Raw genomic sequence first — 15,837 nt, 5'->3', positions numbered from 1 at the left:
TTCTCTATTATAGATACGCTCTGTACCTGCATAAGGATTTGAGTGTGCTCAAACCATGGATAAATGGAGTTTGCAAACTGAAAAGATGTTTCTAAACATCAGGGAAGAGAGATTCTTGAGTGATGCCTAGAAAAATCTACCTAGTTTTAAAAATACAAGTGGTTTGTATCCTAGATCGAAAACAGGACTCAACGGTCCTTTACACTTCTGAATCTCTGTATTGCCCTGTGCAGTACCCTCCAACTGCTGAAATCATGACAGTTTTGTGAGCTGAGAGAGTCATCCTGAGCTCCCTTTGTAGTTAATGATAATCCTGCTAATAAAGACATTGGGCCTCCACAGTCCAATTCTTAGACTTACATATTCAAAATAGGTCAGATGAATTTTAGTGTGAAAGTAACTTTTTTTGCCTGTTGTCTATAGATGCCTAATTTTAAAGAAGGGAAATTTGCTGTGCTCATGTCTGTCCACTAGTGAACAGTCTCCTTTTACCTGTCTTTGCACATTCTTTCTCCAGGCTTGAGTAATGAAAGCTGGTCAATTATGAAGAATATGGCGACAGAGCTTGGGATCATCTTGATCGGGTATTTCACCCTTGTCCCAGCCATCCAGGTGAGTATGGCTGATCAGTTTGAGTTTGAAGGACAGAAGCTTGTAGGCACTGCAGGAATGCAGTGTGCAACGTTCCCCTCCCCTCTTTAGCTGACTGGGTTAAGAGTCTGTTAGTGGGAAACATATACATCTATACAATGTGGATCCTTCCAGGAGCTGGCCTTCTGTCCAGCAGCTGCCCCTGGATCTCTGGTCTCCCCAGCCGGGATCCTTCCAGTAGCTGGGCTTACACATTCAGTTCATCCAGTAGTTGGCCCTAGATCCTTGCTCTCCCCAGTTGCCTTACACACACACCCACGTGCAAGCGAGTCTCTCAGTCACCCCCCAGCCCCACAGTCCCTCGGGCAGTTGGTCTGGAGTCACTGATCCGTCTGGTAACCAGCTCCTCCAACTCTCACTCAGGGACACACACATACCTCGCTCCCAAGCCACTCACCCTGCTCACCAGCTGTCTGGCTCAGTAGTCACTAGTGATGACACACTGACACGCATACTCTGACGTGCTCCAGTTGCTGGTGACCCAGACACATGGACTCCTGTGCCCTGTGGTCCCCATTCCAGTTGCTGGTGCTTAGACCCTGCTCGTTTCAGTCGCTGGCACTGCAGACACACGGGCTTCTACAGGACCCATGGGTTTGGAGAGCCTCTCTCATTGACTCATTGTGATGGCTGTCACCCCCGGACCATAGGACTGATCGCTTTGCTGTGACAGCCCTGGGAGGAGCTGGAGCAGGGGCTCATTTCCCTCCCAACCGACCGTCCATGCTCCTTGTGTTTATGGAAATAAGCTTCCCATCACAGAACTTAACACTGCCCAGTGCCTTTGCTGTGGGGATGCCTTTATTCCAACTTTAAAGCCTTTTTCTGAGCTGGCTAATCCACCTTCTAAGTGGATGGAAGGGAAAAACAAAACCCTACAGCAGAATATCTGCTTTGAGAATTAGGGTGGACAGTCTGTCTGGGGCTCTTTCACCAGATTGACAAATCTGTAAGTTTTTACAGCCACAGATATCACTATCTCTGTGTTACGGGTGGGTAAACTGAAACCTCAAGGTAGAATGCTCTGTCAGGGGTCACGTCATTGGATCTGTGTTGCACTGAAAATAGCATCAAGGTCTTCTGCCTCGCAGTGTGTTACTTTTTGTGCTGCACAGTCCCTTTTTCAGGACTGTGCTTGCTGAGCTGTATCAGGAAGCTGACACCATTTGATTTCTGACCCTTGACCAAGCAGGACTTGTTCCTGGTGAGCTACATGAACAGAAGTACTGCCTAGAGAAATCCTCATCACCAATCCTTAGCACCTCTGCAGCCAGACTTCAGGGAGGTGTCAGCCTGTTGTCTCTGGAAATTTCTAGCAGGTGCAGTCAGCAAGCGAAGGCAGGAGCACCCCAGCATCAACATAGTTGGAGGCTACTCTGGGCCCTCGCTAGGTGCTCGCTGGCCACATGTGACCTGCATGAAGAGGGGTGGGTAGTGTATATCCTTGCTTTATCATCGAGGACTCACCAGTAGAGACTGCAGATTAAAGCGTATTATAATCTAAGAAGATTAAACATTCAGGTTGGACTGGAGCATGGCAGGCTGAACTTCACAGTTCCTGAGCAAGAGAGGAGCTACAGTAGAATTCCCCAGGCTACAGCCAGCCACCTATTGTGGCCTAATTTTTTTTATTTGAAGCTGATTGCAGAGATTGCTCAGCTCAAACACTGGCACGACCCATCCTTTAGGTCTAAATTGGGCTCATTCATACGGTATATTAGCACCTTTTGGCCTCTGTTTCATTGCTGCACTGCTGGACCTCAGAAAGTGAAGCCTGACAGTATCTGTGAAGCGAGCGTAGTGCCAGCAGCCCTGTCGTGTGGATACCGCTGGGACAGTTCACTTTCTTGTTGCACTCTGCTGTAGAGGAGCTTGCAGGGTGCACTGATTACAGGAGATAAAGGAGTGTGATAAAAGGGATGGGGCAGAGCCATATAACAGTGTCAGTAGAGCCATGGGGAAAAGTAATGCCAAGCCCCCACCCCCATGTTATCTCTGTTAGAGTACTCCTGTTTATTACAGTGTTTTGACATATGTGATGACATCCACTCTCTGCCCTCCATGTGATCCTGTCTTTCCTTGAATGCTTGCTTTCTCCAGAGGAAGAATCTCGCAGGGATGCTGTCTGTTAAAGACTGACGGCTGCTCTGCTGGAATCTGGTGTATGCCCCTTATCTTCGTCCCTGAGAATGAAGGACACTGTACAGATAACGTTCTGTACTCACGTTGCAGAGTCCAAGGAATCTGGCAGAAAGAGAGCCAGGCTGTGTAAATCTGGCAGGGACCTTTGCTCCAGGCTGTCAGAGGGAGCAGTGCAGTGCTGGGGTTGTTCGGGTGCTATCTGGTATAGGGAATAACAGAAGAGGGAGGCATTTCTTTGCTGAAGGCTCTCACCTGCCCCAAGGACTGTAATGGGTCTTGTCATTTTTCTCAGTTACTCCTTGGCAGCGCAACTCATTTAGCAGAAGGGAATTTTCTGTGTTTTCTGTGGCTCTCCTTGTCCTCAAATAGAGTTTGGCTTCAGATGAGAATTGTGCATCCACTTTAAATCCCTCGTAATTGTGAGCAGCAGTGAAATCCTCTTGCCTTGCATTGCAGGTGGGTAGAGACCCCTCTTTTCCTGGCACAGTGTCACTGTTGATGATCCCAAGATGCTGCAGGGCTGCGTGCTGAGCACTCATCCTGTGCTTTCCATCCTTTATTCACTACCTTGTACTGAAGTTCACACACCAATAGCCGAATCCTGCACCCACTGAAATCACACTGGGTTTTGCCATAGGGTGTGCAGTATCCAAGTATAAGAAGATTTTAGATTTCCAGGGCTAGAAGCTTCAGATGTCTCTAATACTGAGTGGAGGTATTAACAGAATTAGTATCTCTCTATGCAGAGCCTGCTGTTTGTGGAGCCTGTGTTTGCCGAGGTCTGGGTGAAATCCAGATGGACGTTGCTTTCCTTCTGGTTTTCTCCTTGAGAGAGGAACCTATGTTGTGTTTTCATCCCTCTGCTCCCAAAAGCTCCTGTCAGATGTTGGGGAAGGGGCTAAAGAGAAAAACCTGATCAGAACCTGCTTCCTTGTGCTGCTGTTGCTGGGAGGTTTGGGGAAGGGCAGCTGACCTGGTGGGTTATCTCGTTTCATATCACACTGATTTTTAAGTAACAACCAGTTGATTGCTTATGTTTTGAGAACAGTTTGGACAGGATGGGGAGGCTTCAAGGTTTGTTTGGAGATTTTGGATAGCCTTTCACGCTATCTCTTTTCATTTCACTGTGCTGATACTGGCCTCCAGCCTTACGCAAGAAGCCGGGGCAGACGTAGGAAGGAGCGGGACAAAAGAAATTAATGTCTATGCCCTTCCTTCCCCTTAGGTGGAGGTGTCCTGTCTTGGTCTGCAGGTAGTGAGCATGGCACCACACCAGCAGGCAGGCAGTGAATAGCAGTGGGTGTTTGCCAGCTCTGTTCTGCAAGTGAGGGCCAGAATCTTTAATGTGTTGTTTAGCCTAAGGTTTTTACTCCTGCTTACTTTCAGCTTTCTTGATCTCTCCACATTTACTTGATCCTTTTTGGGTCCTGACAGGTCCTGACAGAAATTACCTCCAAGGGAAACAAGATGCCTCTCAAAAAATATTTTAATTCTGTGTTGCTGTGGAGTTTTGAATGTAGTGGGGGAGAGGGGGTGGCACTTAGCACTAATGGGGATTAGGGTAAGAGCCTGCATTTGTTTTATAGGGATGATCTGGGAGTTGACTGCATTTCTGCTGCTGGGCAGAATCTTTTAATCCTTATTTCTGCAATGGCACCTGCTGGAGAAAGTGGAGCATTACAGGAAGTTTAGGAAACACTGGCTTTTGCAAACGTTGTTCCCCATATATTTGTTGTTTAGAGACCTCTGAGACTGGGTAAGGGACTTCTCTTCCAGGGGTGTAGGAATGAAATTTGCCCATCAAACATACATTAGCCACAAGTGTAATTTAAGCAGAAATGGTTTACCTGGGACCCTGGAGAGTGGCTACGAACAAGTACACAGATGTACAGTGACTTCAGTGGTCTGTCTTTGGTTGGAGAGTGATTGATCCAGTTCCTGAGCAACCTGTGTTCCTGGAGGAATTTTAAATCTGAGCTGAGGTTTATTGGTAAAGTGCAGGAAACTGTCACCGTTGGAGGCTGTTTGTGATTTGAACACATGGGCAGGAGGCTGAAAGCTCTGGGTTCCGCCCTGCCACGGCTTTGTGAACTGCGAAAACATCCTCTGCTGGTTTTTCCTATGGTGCTTTGATGTTTTATGGCTGAGAAGAACAAAGAATGCGAATCTGAATAAATATGCTCTTGAGTTCTCACACGGACTTTTCTAGCGCTAAACTCTCAACTATTACATAATATCGGTAATAGGATTTGTCAGTAAAATAGACTCAGGCCTGCGCTCTGGGGAAAAGTTTGCTGAATTTCCTTTTTTCTGAAGTCGAAATATTTACCGTTGTCTCTGCAGCTACCGTAGCTAATCAGTGTGTCCTGTCTGCAGGAGTTCTGCCTCTTCGCTGTGGTCGGCCTGGTGTCTGACTTCTTTCTGCAGATGTTTTTCTTCACTACCGTGCTGTCCATTGACATTCGCCGTATGGAGGTAAGGAAGGGCCAAGAACACGGAGTTTTGCCTTGGGCTTTCCTTCTCTGCTATTGTGGAAGGATTAAAGGAAGCACACCCTGTGATTTCACTCTCTAAGCAGAAAAGATGGAGCTGTAAAAGTTCCGGGGCAGTACTTGCTTGATTACACATATGCAGGGATTGGGGACAGGACACTTGAGGAAGCAAGACACCCTCAGGTATATAAACATGCAGATTTTGGGTAAATGGGCTGGAAGGAGCCACGGTCACGAACACATGACCATGGCTAGGCAAAGAAGAGAGTGTGTGCTGGAGAAAAGCTGGGACAGATTGACTTGAGGGTGAAGGTGGAACTCAGACGTGGGCATGTATCAAAGATAGCTGTCTCTGCACACATTTCTCTCGAGGGACCTCATCACCACGGCTCTCTCACATTTGCTTTTCTCTCGGCAGCTCGCTGATCTGAACAAACGGTTGCCGGCAGAAGCCTGCATGCCCCCAGCGAAACCTGTCAGCCGCTCTCAGCGCTACGAACGCCAGCCAGCTATGCGACCTGCCACCCCCCACACCATCACCCTGCAGCCATCGTCTTTCAGGAATCTGCGCCTGCCAAAGAGGCTGCGGGTGATTTACTTCTTCGCCAGGACCCGTCTGGCCCAGAGACTCATCATGGTATGCCATGTGGTGTTTGTTATCTGGTGCCCCTTGCTGCTGGATACTAACCCAACCCAAAAAGGCTTCTGGGGCACAAAAAAAAGTCCAACGTTTTCATGCATCCTTGTTCCCCTGCAAAACTTACGCTGCCCCATGGTAAATGCAGTTCAAGAAGTACTTCCCTAAGAACATCGCTCTGCATGCATTAACTCCAAGGCTCTGCTGTTTGCATGATGTTTGGGTGGTAGTGGATAATTTTCTGGTATTTGCTTTGAGACAAAAATCTGCTTTTATATAAGCAGGTTTTCAAAGACTGTATGAGTGGAGAGAGAAGATTTTTGCATAGCAGAAATCATGTTTTGTTCCTGCAGATAATGTGGACTAAAGACCTGGAACTATCTTGCTACATGAAAGACTAAGGCTTTTCCTTTTGCAGGTGTAACTGCAGTGGTTACACCAGTTACTGCTCCTGCTTGTACCCGCCATCTCTATTTTGGATGTCTATAATGGAAGCGGGGAATGTGTGTGCTCCTTGGCTCTACAAACCACAGCCCAGTCTGTTACTGTCAACTAACACTGATGGCAGTTTAAGTTAAATTAAGACATCAGTCTGTGAACTGTGGCTGCTGCAGAAGGTCTTGCAGACTTCATGTATCAGAACCCTGAATTAAGCTTTTCCAGCCCTGTTTGAGGGTGGCAGACATGCTGGTCCCAGCTGCCAGCAAGGAGTCTCTTCCCTGCTGTGCATTTGTGTGGTAGAAGTGGGGTTCTTGCCATCAGGTTGAGTTGGATGGCTCGTGAAAAAGTAGTGTTCAGTTTTTGTGCTTGCTGTGTGACCTCTCCCGCTCCTGGAGGATAAGTGTCTGTCAGGAGTAAGACCATAACTGAGTGCAGGGCATATCCTTGGTTGGGATGTTGTTGATCAGCTCAGACAGCTGACGAGGTGTTGGAGGCGGAGTGTGAAGGCCATGTACTAAATGGACTTGTCTCTTTGCTCATCGTGTGTAGGCCGGGACGGTGATCTGGATTGGAATCCTGGTTTACACGGATCCTGCTGGTCTCCGCACCTACCTCACGTCACAGGTCACCGAACAAAGTCCTTTGGGTGAAGCAGGTCTGCCTCCTATGCCTGTTCCTGGAGGGGTCCTACCTGCTGGCGACCCTAAGATTGATCTCTCAGTCTTCCCGTCGGACCCTATACAGCTGTCAGAAAACCAGACGCAGCCACGTGAGCAGAAGTCAGGGCTGGAGTCCCTGAGCAGGCTGGAGACAAACCAGCACACTTGGGCCCAAGGACCAGAGGGCAAAGGGAATGGACAGACAGAGCTTGGAACTGAAGCGGAGGTTACCTGGGGAGCAGAGGATGAGGAGATTTGGAGGAAGCTTTCCTTCAGACACTGGCCATCCCTCTTCAGCTACTACAATATCACTCTGGCCAAAAGGCAAGTGGGCTGGCATCGAGTGCCGCAGGCACTTTGAATTGGAGGATTGACCTCAGCGTTTTTCTTTCTTCTGTTCTTTGTTCTTCTGAGTTAGATAATTTGCGTTCCACGTGGCTTACTCCAAATGTGTCTTCAGGAGGAGACTACCAAACAGGCCCTCCTGTGCGCTGCAGAGGTGCCAAACTCTCCAGGGCTGTTTGAGAATAAGGGTTGTGTTTCTCTCTGTGTTTGTGGGTTGGGTTACTTGCTTGTTGTCCTCCTTCACCCTGGAGGTGATGTTTAGAATTTTGTAAAACAATATACGATCATCTGTAAGTGATGGGGATGGCCCATGTGAGGAATAGAGAGACATCTGAGCTGAAGAAACTTCTTGGTGAGATTTTCTGGCCTGCACTGTACAGGGAACTGGACCAGATCATTATATCCTTACTTAAATCTGTGTGATCCATTTGAACTCATCAGTAGTTCATTCCACTGTTGGCTCTTAACCTCTCCCACAGTTGAGGGTTAAGACCTGGGAAATATCTTTAGAGAAAAATATTTCAAAGGAGGTCTTTTGTTGAGAATACCTAAAACTACTGGACTGAAAGTACGTACTGAGACCTACCTTGGCTCCTAGTGAGAAGATGAGCTATTAGGATTTTCGTGTCTTTGTGTGTTTGTTGTTCCTAAGCTATTCTCATCTTTCCATTCCTTCAGATACATCAGCATCCTTCCAGCAATCCCTGTCACGCTGTACCTGAACCCACAAGAGGCCTTAGAAGTGCGGCATCCCCAGGAGGCTAACCGCTACCACCCCTTCTTATCTTCAAGCAGTGGGAAGCTGGATGCTGAAGCTCAGCCTGACCAAGCCTCATCCAAGCTGCAAGGGCACCAGGATGTCACTCTTTACAAGTAAAAGAGTCCTTAATACAGCCTTCTGACCATGCCTTAACTCCCTTGGAGACACGGGTGGCTCTTTGGCTGTTTGGCTCTTCTCCTGGTGGGAGACCAAAAAATATTTGTAAAGCTTCAGTGCAAAATCCTGTAATGCTCGGGACACTCTAGCTCAGCTAGTGCAGCATTAAATTATCTCTCTTGGCACCGTTTTTCTCAGCAGCTGAGTTCCCTGGCAGGAGAGGGTGTGTGCATCCCAGGTTGTTAGCGCACATGATGCGTTACGGGGTTTATCACTGGGTAACAGGGATAGGAGTTCGTCTTTGGGAATAAATGTCGTGATTCAATAATGCTTTATTGGGTGTTAGATCAAACTCTCACGCATGCAGGGACCTTCCTTTCCTATTGAGAGGACAGGCACACAGCTTGCTGTCTGAACCTGCAGTTCTCCTTTGGCTGTGTTGAATGCACTTTATATTATCCCAATCCCCATCTAGTGTTTTTCTTACTGTCTTAATCGCTGTGTACTTTTCTTATTGAAAAGTCTGAAAATCTTGTTGAAATTGACATTTCCCATTAAAAAAAATCCTTAAATTTTCCAGAAATCACTATAGCTTATTGGAAATTTTTCTCAGCTGAAAAATCTAGACCAGCAACGTGTGTAATACTTTCACACTATTTTTCAAATTCTATCCGTGGACTAGTAGTTGGATCTTTTATCTCACCTTCTTTTTGTCTTTGTGTCTGTTTGTCTCTCCCACCAGGGTGGCTGCTCTGGGTCTGGCCTCGGGCATTATCCTGGTCCTCCTGCTCTTCTGCCTGTACAGGGTGTTCTGCCCCAAGAACTATGGGCAGAATGGGCTCTCGCACAGCAGGAGGAAGAGGGGGGACCTGCCCTGTGACGATTACGGCTACTCCCCACCTGAGACAGAGATCGTCCCCTTGGTTCTCAGGGGTCACCTCATGGTAGGTCGGACGGGTGCAGTCCTTACAAGAAAGGCATTTTACTGACTTGCGCCACACATCTTCTGTTTTCTTTGGTTTATTTAAATACCAGCTATGCAGCCTTAGCGTAATGCAGCCATGGAGGCTAACAGCCGGGGCGAATGCTATATCTTGTAGATATGTAAGACATTGTAGCCTGAAGTTTCCTGTAGGACTTTTCCATTTCTTCCTGAGACTTGCTCTGAGCTTTTTGCAGTTGCAGTTATTTCCTTCTCTGTGTAGCCAACTGTTGGCTTTTATTAGCTGTGCTGATCCAGCCTTCTTTGCTGGGGTAGCTCTAGATTCCTGATACGTAATGCCTACTGGATCCTTTTTTCCTGCTTCCCAAAAGTTAGTGCATAGGTTTGGGCTGTTAAATATTGTTTCCAGTGCTAAAAGCATCCGTGGGTTTGTACAGAAGTGCGCTGCTGCTCTGTTCACTCATTTTTCTTGAGGGGAAAGTTGTTTCTTCCCATTCTGAGATGAAACAAAGCACGCAGGCATCCAGTCAGACGGAGTTTGAAATGCTGTGCCATATCTTCCAGAGAAGCTGCACCTCTGTTCCTGATCCTGCCATCTCTTTGGGCCATACTTTGTCAGGGAAAGGGAAGACAGACCGAGTCTGTCTGATTTGCAGCAGTCTACTGCACATCTAGGACTCTGGGCAAAGATGTACTCACATTCTCAGAGTATCTCTAGGTTGCTAAGCCAGCCACGTAGTTTTGACATAAAATTTATCATCTCTATAGTTCCTCAGCCACACGCGAGGAGATTGTCAGAGTCCAGAGGCCTTGGTGGTGCTACGTGCTCAGCTGTGCTTGTTCTTCCTTCCCAGGACATCGAATGCCTGGCTAGTGATGGGATGCTGCTTGTCAGCTGCTGCCTGGTGGGCCAAATCCGTGTGTGGGATGCCCAGACCGGCGACTGCCTCACCGTTATTCCCAAACCAAGGTATGCGGTGTCTGTACTAAGTCATTCAGCTGTGGGCAGGTCCCTCCACAGTCGCTGCTCAGCAGCTGGCGCAAACCCCTCTGTGAGAAATCAGCCCTCTCCGACAGTAGAGGTGGGAGGACTGACCTTTTATTCCTGTGTTTTAGGTTGCGAAGAGACAGCAGTGGCATCTTTGATTACCAGGAAAGCTGGGATCATAGTCCGGATGGCAAGAATGGTCTGGACGACTCCTTTGAGAACAGTCACCAGCTCAAAAGGATGCTCAGCCCCCCCCAGCCTCCGCTTTTCTGCGACCAGCCAGACCTCACGTCTCTCATTGACACGAACTTCTCTGAGCAGGTGAAGGTGGCCGAGTCAGAGACACGGCTCCGTGCTGTGGGCAGTCGCCAGAAGGAGACCGGGTATGACTTTAGCAGCCTGGTTGGTAAAGTGTACGAAGAGCACGGCACCTCCAACTGTATGAACTTCACTGGCCTCTCAGCCCCACATGGACAGGCTGGCTTCTGTGCGGGGAGCGGCAGTCCCCGCTCCCTGCGCTGCGGGACCGAGGAGGGAGGCTGCAGCAGCCGCAGAAGGAGCCTGGGGGATGAGTCCTTTACAGGATTTGACAAATCGTCACCGCTTCCTTCCTGGGGAGGAGACTTGGAGAGCTCTGTCTGGAGCCTGGACCTGCAAGGGAACCTCATTGTGGCTGGCCGGAGTAATGGGAAGCTGGAGGTGAGGAGCAAGGCTCAGTGCCAGCCTGGGCGCTGGGTGAGCTGCCAGCAGCTCTTTAAGACTGAAGAAGCTTAAAGATGGCCATGTCATTAAGTAATGTTGCTGGTCAGTCATGAAATAAGGTAAAATGAATAGGAATTCTACAGGAGTGATACAGGTTTTGAAGCAAATTTTAATTGGAAATTTAAATCTCCTCCAATGAGAAACTTTTAGAATTAGTTTAAGTTTGTTTTTGGAAATTAAGTTAGAATTTTCCCTTCAAAGTAAATGCAGGGGTTTTTTTAAACAGATACATCCTGAAATAATATTTTTAATGATTTTTGACCTGTGCTGCATGTGAGTGGCTCTCATTCTTCCCAACAAAGACACAGGCAGGCCACTCCATTTTTTTTCTTTGTCCTTTAAGTGTGCTTTTGAGCTCAGATACCTTCTGAGCAGCTACCTTGAGACACTGACTGAGTTTTGCTGCTGAATCTTGTCTCCAGTCCACATCACAATATTGCTTCAAAATCCAGTACACTTCCAGCTTGGAACAGGGCAGATGTGGGGCTGACCAGGAGCAAAGAGGGGTGCTGCATAGCTGGGAACGGGGGGCATGCAGCAGGAGCCTGTGCTGTCACAGGGTGTGTGTGGTGCACCGGGGCTAGTGTTCGTTGTGACCCTAGTAAGAAAGGCATGCAGGTTTTGAAGTATTAATTAAAATAACATTTATTGGCAGTTAACGCTAGAAGGAAAAAGGATAGTGTGATCTTGGGTCCCTCCCATTGCAGGGAGCCCCATGTTGTGCAGTGTTGGTCAGACCTCCCGTTTGAGCAGGGCACGCCGTGCGGATCATGTCCGTGGAGAGGTCGGCCAGTGCTGTGGTCCTTAGAGCTCTTATGGGATTTTCTTCAAAGAAAAGAATTCTATTTATCATTTCTGCTGTCAAACAAGATGATGTTCACTTGAGAACTTGCTGCTTCACTTCAAGATAGATAGAAGGATATTAATGATTGTAATCACTAATGCCAAGTGGGAGCTGCCTCCGGGCTCCTTTGTTAAGATCAGACAGCTAAGGGGGCCAGGGGATATATGTGGCACAGCACAGGTTAGCTGTTACATGGATCACCAACTCCTCAATGTACAACGGTCTTCTGGTCGGGATCACAGCAGTAACCCCTTCTCCTTCCAGGTTTGGGATGCGATCGAGGGGACCCTCCGTAGCAGTAATGATGAAGGTCAATCTGGCATCACAGCGCTTGTCTTCCTGAACAACAGGTAATGGTGTTTGTGCTTGGTGATCTGCAAGGGGAGGAGAACACGTGGTGTAAGCCAGGACCCCAGCCCTGACCCTCCTGCTGTGGAGGTCGAACAGCTCGAGATGGCAGAGGCTCAGTGGGGAAGTCTCTTCCTTCCCATGCGTCCACCTCTCAAGCTGGGCATGGTGGAGCGAGCTTTCCTGGGTCCAGGTCTGTTCTGGCAGCTGCTTCCTCTTCATACAGATACTCAGTCTTTCTAGTAGCTGAATATCCAGTATAATTCAGGGCTGGGAGGTGGGGCCTTTGGGTCACTGGTTTGTGTGCTGTTATTCAAGAGACACTGCCACCTGCCAGTTTATTCTGTGGTCTGAGCTTAATACAATTTTCGAGCCCTCTTCCTTACAATCAGGACTGCCTCCTCACAGGGGGAGCCCGTGCGGTTTGTGCTCTGCCTCGGAAGGTGTCTGGTCTCAGGGCTCCTCACCCTGTGAGAGCGGGGAAGGGCCTCTCCTCATGTGCCTGCGTTTCTCCCTCAGGATTGTCGCTGCCCGGTTGAATGGCTCTTTAGATTTCTTTTCGCTAGAGACACACACGTCCTTGAACCACCTGCAGTTCCGAGGTAAGCAAGCATCCGAGCATGCTGTGCACTGCTCTGAGCTTCTCTGAGCCTTTTCCTCTTCCCTTGCCTTCTTGCAGCTGACTCTTCCTCACGCCCACTTCATAAGCTGTCGTAGTAATGCTCTGTTCCAAAACACCCTGTGCTGCAGGATGCTGAATCAGCTGCTGTGGAGAGGCAAGGAATACTTTGGGAGTTCCCTATGCAGGGAGAGCGTCTCGAGTGCTGGTTTGCTCCAGTGCATAGGTCTGGAGGCTGAGACATGCATTCCAGGGTCAGCTCTGCCCCGTACCTCTTTCCCACTTCTCACTTATTTTCTCCTTCAGCAAGGTCTGTTCTCACTCATTTGCACACCATATAGCCCCACACAATCACGATACAGCTCGGGGCCTCGGCACAACCATGACACACACAAAACTAGTCCGTGGCGGTAACTGGTTTGCAGTGCAGTGGCTCCTTTGGTTCTGGAGTGGCCTGGAGGAGAGAGAAACCCTGGCTTTACTCCAGGAGAATGATTGTATTCCTGGAGGGATGTCCTGGGGTCTGCAAGCTGTAGATCTGGAAGTGGAGCAGGCTCCGCAGGAAAGGGCTGGCTGTGGAAACGACTTTTCCCCATAGAGTGCAGAGAGTCTTGTGCCCAGCTGTCTGTTCTGCCTCTGACAAGGGTAATCGCAGAGCTCTTGGGCTTCAGGGACCTCAGCCTTGCAGAAGAATAACTGCGTAGGGAGGGAGTTCTGCTGCTGAGGACCCTGTCGGAGACCCTCACTCCAGTTGTTCATGAGCGCTTAGCAGGTGTAGCTTCTGTCAGTGTCAGCCAGAGTGCTGAGTGTTTGGCTCGTCAGAGGACCAGGTTAAAATTCCTTGAAGTTCAGCATCCAGGCATCCCTGATACCGCACCATTTCTGGGTGATATTAGTCTTGGAGCGTAAGGCTGCGTCTGATGCGGCAAGGACTTACCTGCTTGTCTCGCCACAGGAGCCCCAAGCAGAAGCAGCATCCCGTCTTCCCCCGTGTTCAGCAGCAGCGACATCATCATGTGTCAGCTCACCCACACCGTGTCCTGCGCCCACCAGAAGCCGATCACGGCGCTGAAGGCTGCGGCTGGACGGCTGGTCACGGGGAGCCAGGACCACACGCTGAGAGTAAGGCTAAGCAGAGCAGGAGATCCTCTTGCCTTAGGGCTGGGTGACTTCGTGAATATCAGGGTCTGGGTTCTGGGCTATCCCTTGTCTTCGTCTTCTCCTTGTCCCTTCCAGCAGCAGCTGTCCCCTTCAGCCATGCATGTTGCTTCCCTGCCCTGTCACTCCCTGACAGGCATTACCCTTTTCCCCTGTCCTTGGCAGCAGCTTCCAGTGCCCTCACTGAATCGCTGACAGGCTCTGGCTCTGCTGTGAGCAGCGGGCAGCAGTAAGGAAGATAGAAACAGGGAGATCTGTTGCTTTGTTAGCAAGAGTGGTAAGGCGCAGGCAGTATTGCTGTGCAGCACGGCTGCCCTGCCGACGCTCACATCTGCCTCTTCTGCCCTGCAGGTGTTTCGGCTAGAAGACTCATGCTGTTTGTTCACGCTGCAGGGTCACTCAGGAGCAATCACAGCTGTGTACATGGATCAGGTAAGGTGCAGCTGGGTCTGCACTGGGAAGAACAGCCTTTATATGCAGCTGCTGAGCCACTGGTTCAGCCGGAGGGACCCAGCTGGGGCTCTCTTCTGGTTTGCGCCTGGAGAAGTTGATGTGGGCTTCTCTGAGGATGCAGAGGGTTTGCTGGCTGCTGTGACCCTGTGCTCACCAGAATTGCATTCTGTTCTATTGTATTCTACTTTATTCTATTCTATTCTATCCTATCCCATCCTATTCTATTCTATTCTATCATATTCTATTCTAACTTATTCTATTCTATTTCATTCTATTATATCCTATCCTACCTCATTCTATTCATTCTAACCTATCCTGTTCTATTGCATTCATTTGCATTCTAACCTATTCTATTCCATTCCATTCTATCATATGCTATTCTAACTTATTCTATTCTATTTCATTCTATTATATCCTATCCTACCTTATTCTATTCAGTCTAACCTATCCTATTGCATTCATTTGTGTTCTATTCTATTGCATGCTATTCTATTCCATTCTATTCTATGCTATTCTATTCTATCATATGCTAGTCTAACTTATTCCATTCTATTCTATCCTATCCTACCTTACTCTATTCAGTCTAACCTATCCTGTTCTATTGCATTCATTTGCATTCTATTCTATCCTATTTTATTCTATTTTATTAAATTCTATTCTTTTCCATTCCTTTCTATTCTATTCCATTCTATTCTTTTCTTTTCTACTCTATTCCATTCCATGCTATTCTAACTTATTCTGTTCTATTTCATTCTATTCTGTCCTATCTTATTCTATTCAGTCTAACCTATCCTGTTCTATTGCATTCATTTGCATTCTATTCAATTCTATTCAATTTTATTGTATTTTATTCAATTCTATTCGATTCTATTTTATTCTATTCAATTGTATTCTATTCTGTTTTATTTTATTCCATTCTATTCCATTCTATTTTATCATATGCTATTCTATTATATCCTATCCTACCTTATTCTATTCAGTCTAACCTATCCTGTTCTATTGCAGTCTATTTTATTCTATTCAATTCTATTTTATTCTATTCAATTCTATTAAATTCTATTTTATTCTATTCCATTCTATCCTATGCTATTCTATGATTCTATCCTACCTTATTCTATTCAGTCTAACCTATCCTGTTCTATTGCATTCATTTGCATTCTATTCGATTCTATTTTATTCTATTCAATTCTATTTTATTCTATTCTATTTTATTCTATTCTATTTTATTCTATTCTATTTTATTCTATTCTATTTTATTCTATTCTATTTTATTCTATTCTATTCTATTTTATTCTATTCTATTTTATTCTATTCTATTCTATTTTATTCTATTCTATTCTATTTTATTCTATTCTATTCTATTCTATTTTATTCTATTCGATTCTATTTTATTCTATTCTATTCTATTTTATTTTATTCAATTCTATTCGATTCTATTTTATTCTATTCGATTCTATTTTATTCTATTCGATTCTATT

The 15,837-nt window shown here is 47.1% G+C and overlaps 1 protein-coding gene across 5 annotated transcripts in view; it reads left to right on the top strand.

The window, feature by feature from the left end:
• The window catches only part of SCAP (SREBF chaperone), a 68,872-nt gene that overhangs the window by 49,058 nt on the left and 3,977 nt on the right, over positions 1–15,837 (top strand). For all 5 annotated transcript variants that reach the window (XM_052809114.1, XM_052809104.1, XM_052809133.1 and 2 more), the window contains 12 exons: positions 518–612; positions 5,170–5,268; positions 5,704–5,922; positions 6,913–7,346; positions 8,046–8,240; positions 8,987–9,188; positions 10,042–10,157; positions 10,304–10,874; positions 12,046–12,131; positions 12,649–12,731; positions 13,704–13,870; positions 14,258–14,338. In XM_052809114.1, coding sequence (XP_052665074.1) covers positions 518–612; positions 5,170–5,268; positions 5,704–5,922; positions 6,913–7,346; positions 8,046–8,240; positions 8,987–9,188; positions 10,042–10,157; positions 10,304–10,874; positions 12,046–12,131; positions 12,649–12,731; positions 13,704–13,870; positions 14,258–14,338 — 2,348 coding nt within the window. The remainder of the gene's footprint in view (positions 1–517; positions 613–5,169; positions 5,269–5,703; positions 5,923–6,912; positions 7,347–8,045; positions 8,241–8,986; positions 9,189–10,041; positions 10,158–10,303; positions 10,875–12,045; positions 12,132–12,648; positions 12,732–13,703; positions 13,871–14,257; positions 14,339–15,837) is intronic.

Source organism: Harpia harpyja, chromosome 1, assembly GCF_026419915.1.
Source record: "Harpia harpyja isolate bHarHar1 chromosome 1, bHarHar1 primary haplotype, whole genome shotgun sequence".
NCBI classification, from domain to species: Eukaryota; Metazoa; Chordata; class Aves; order Accipitriformes; family Accipitridae; genus Harpia; species Harpia harpyja.
The sequence above is the reverse complement of the archived record's forward strand: the minus strand, read 5'-3'. Positions and strand labels throughout refer to the sequence as shown.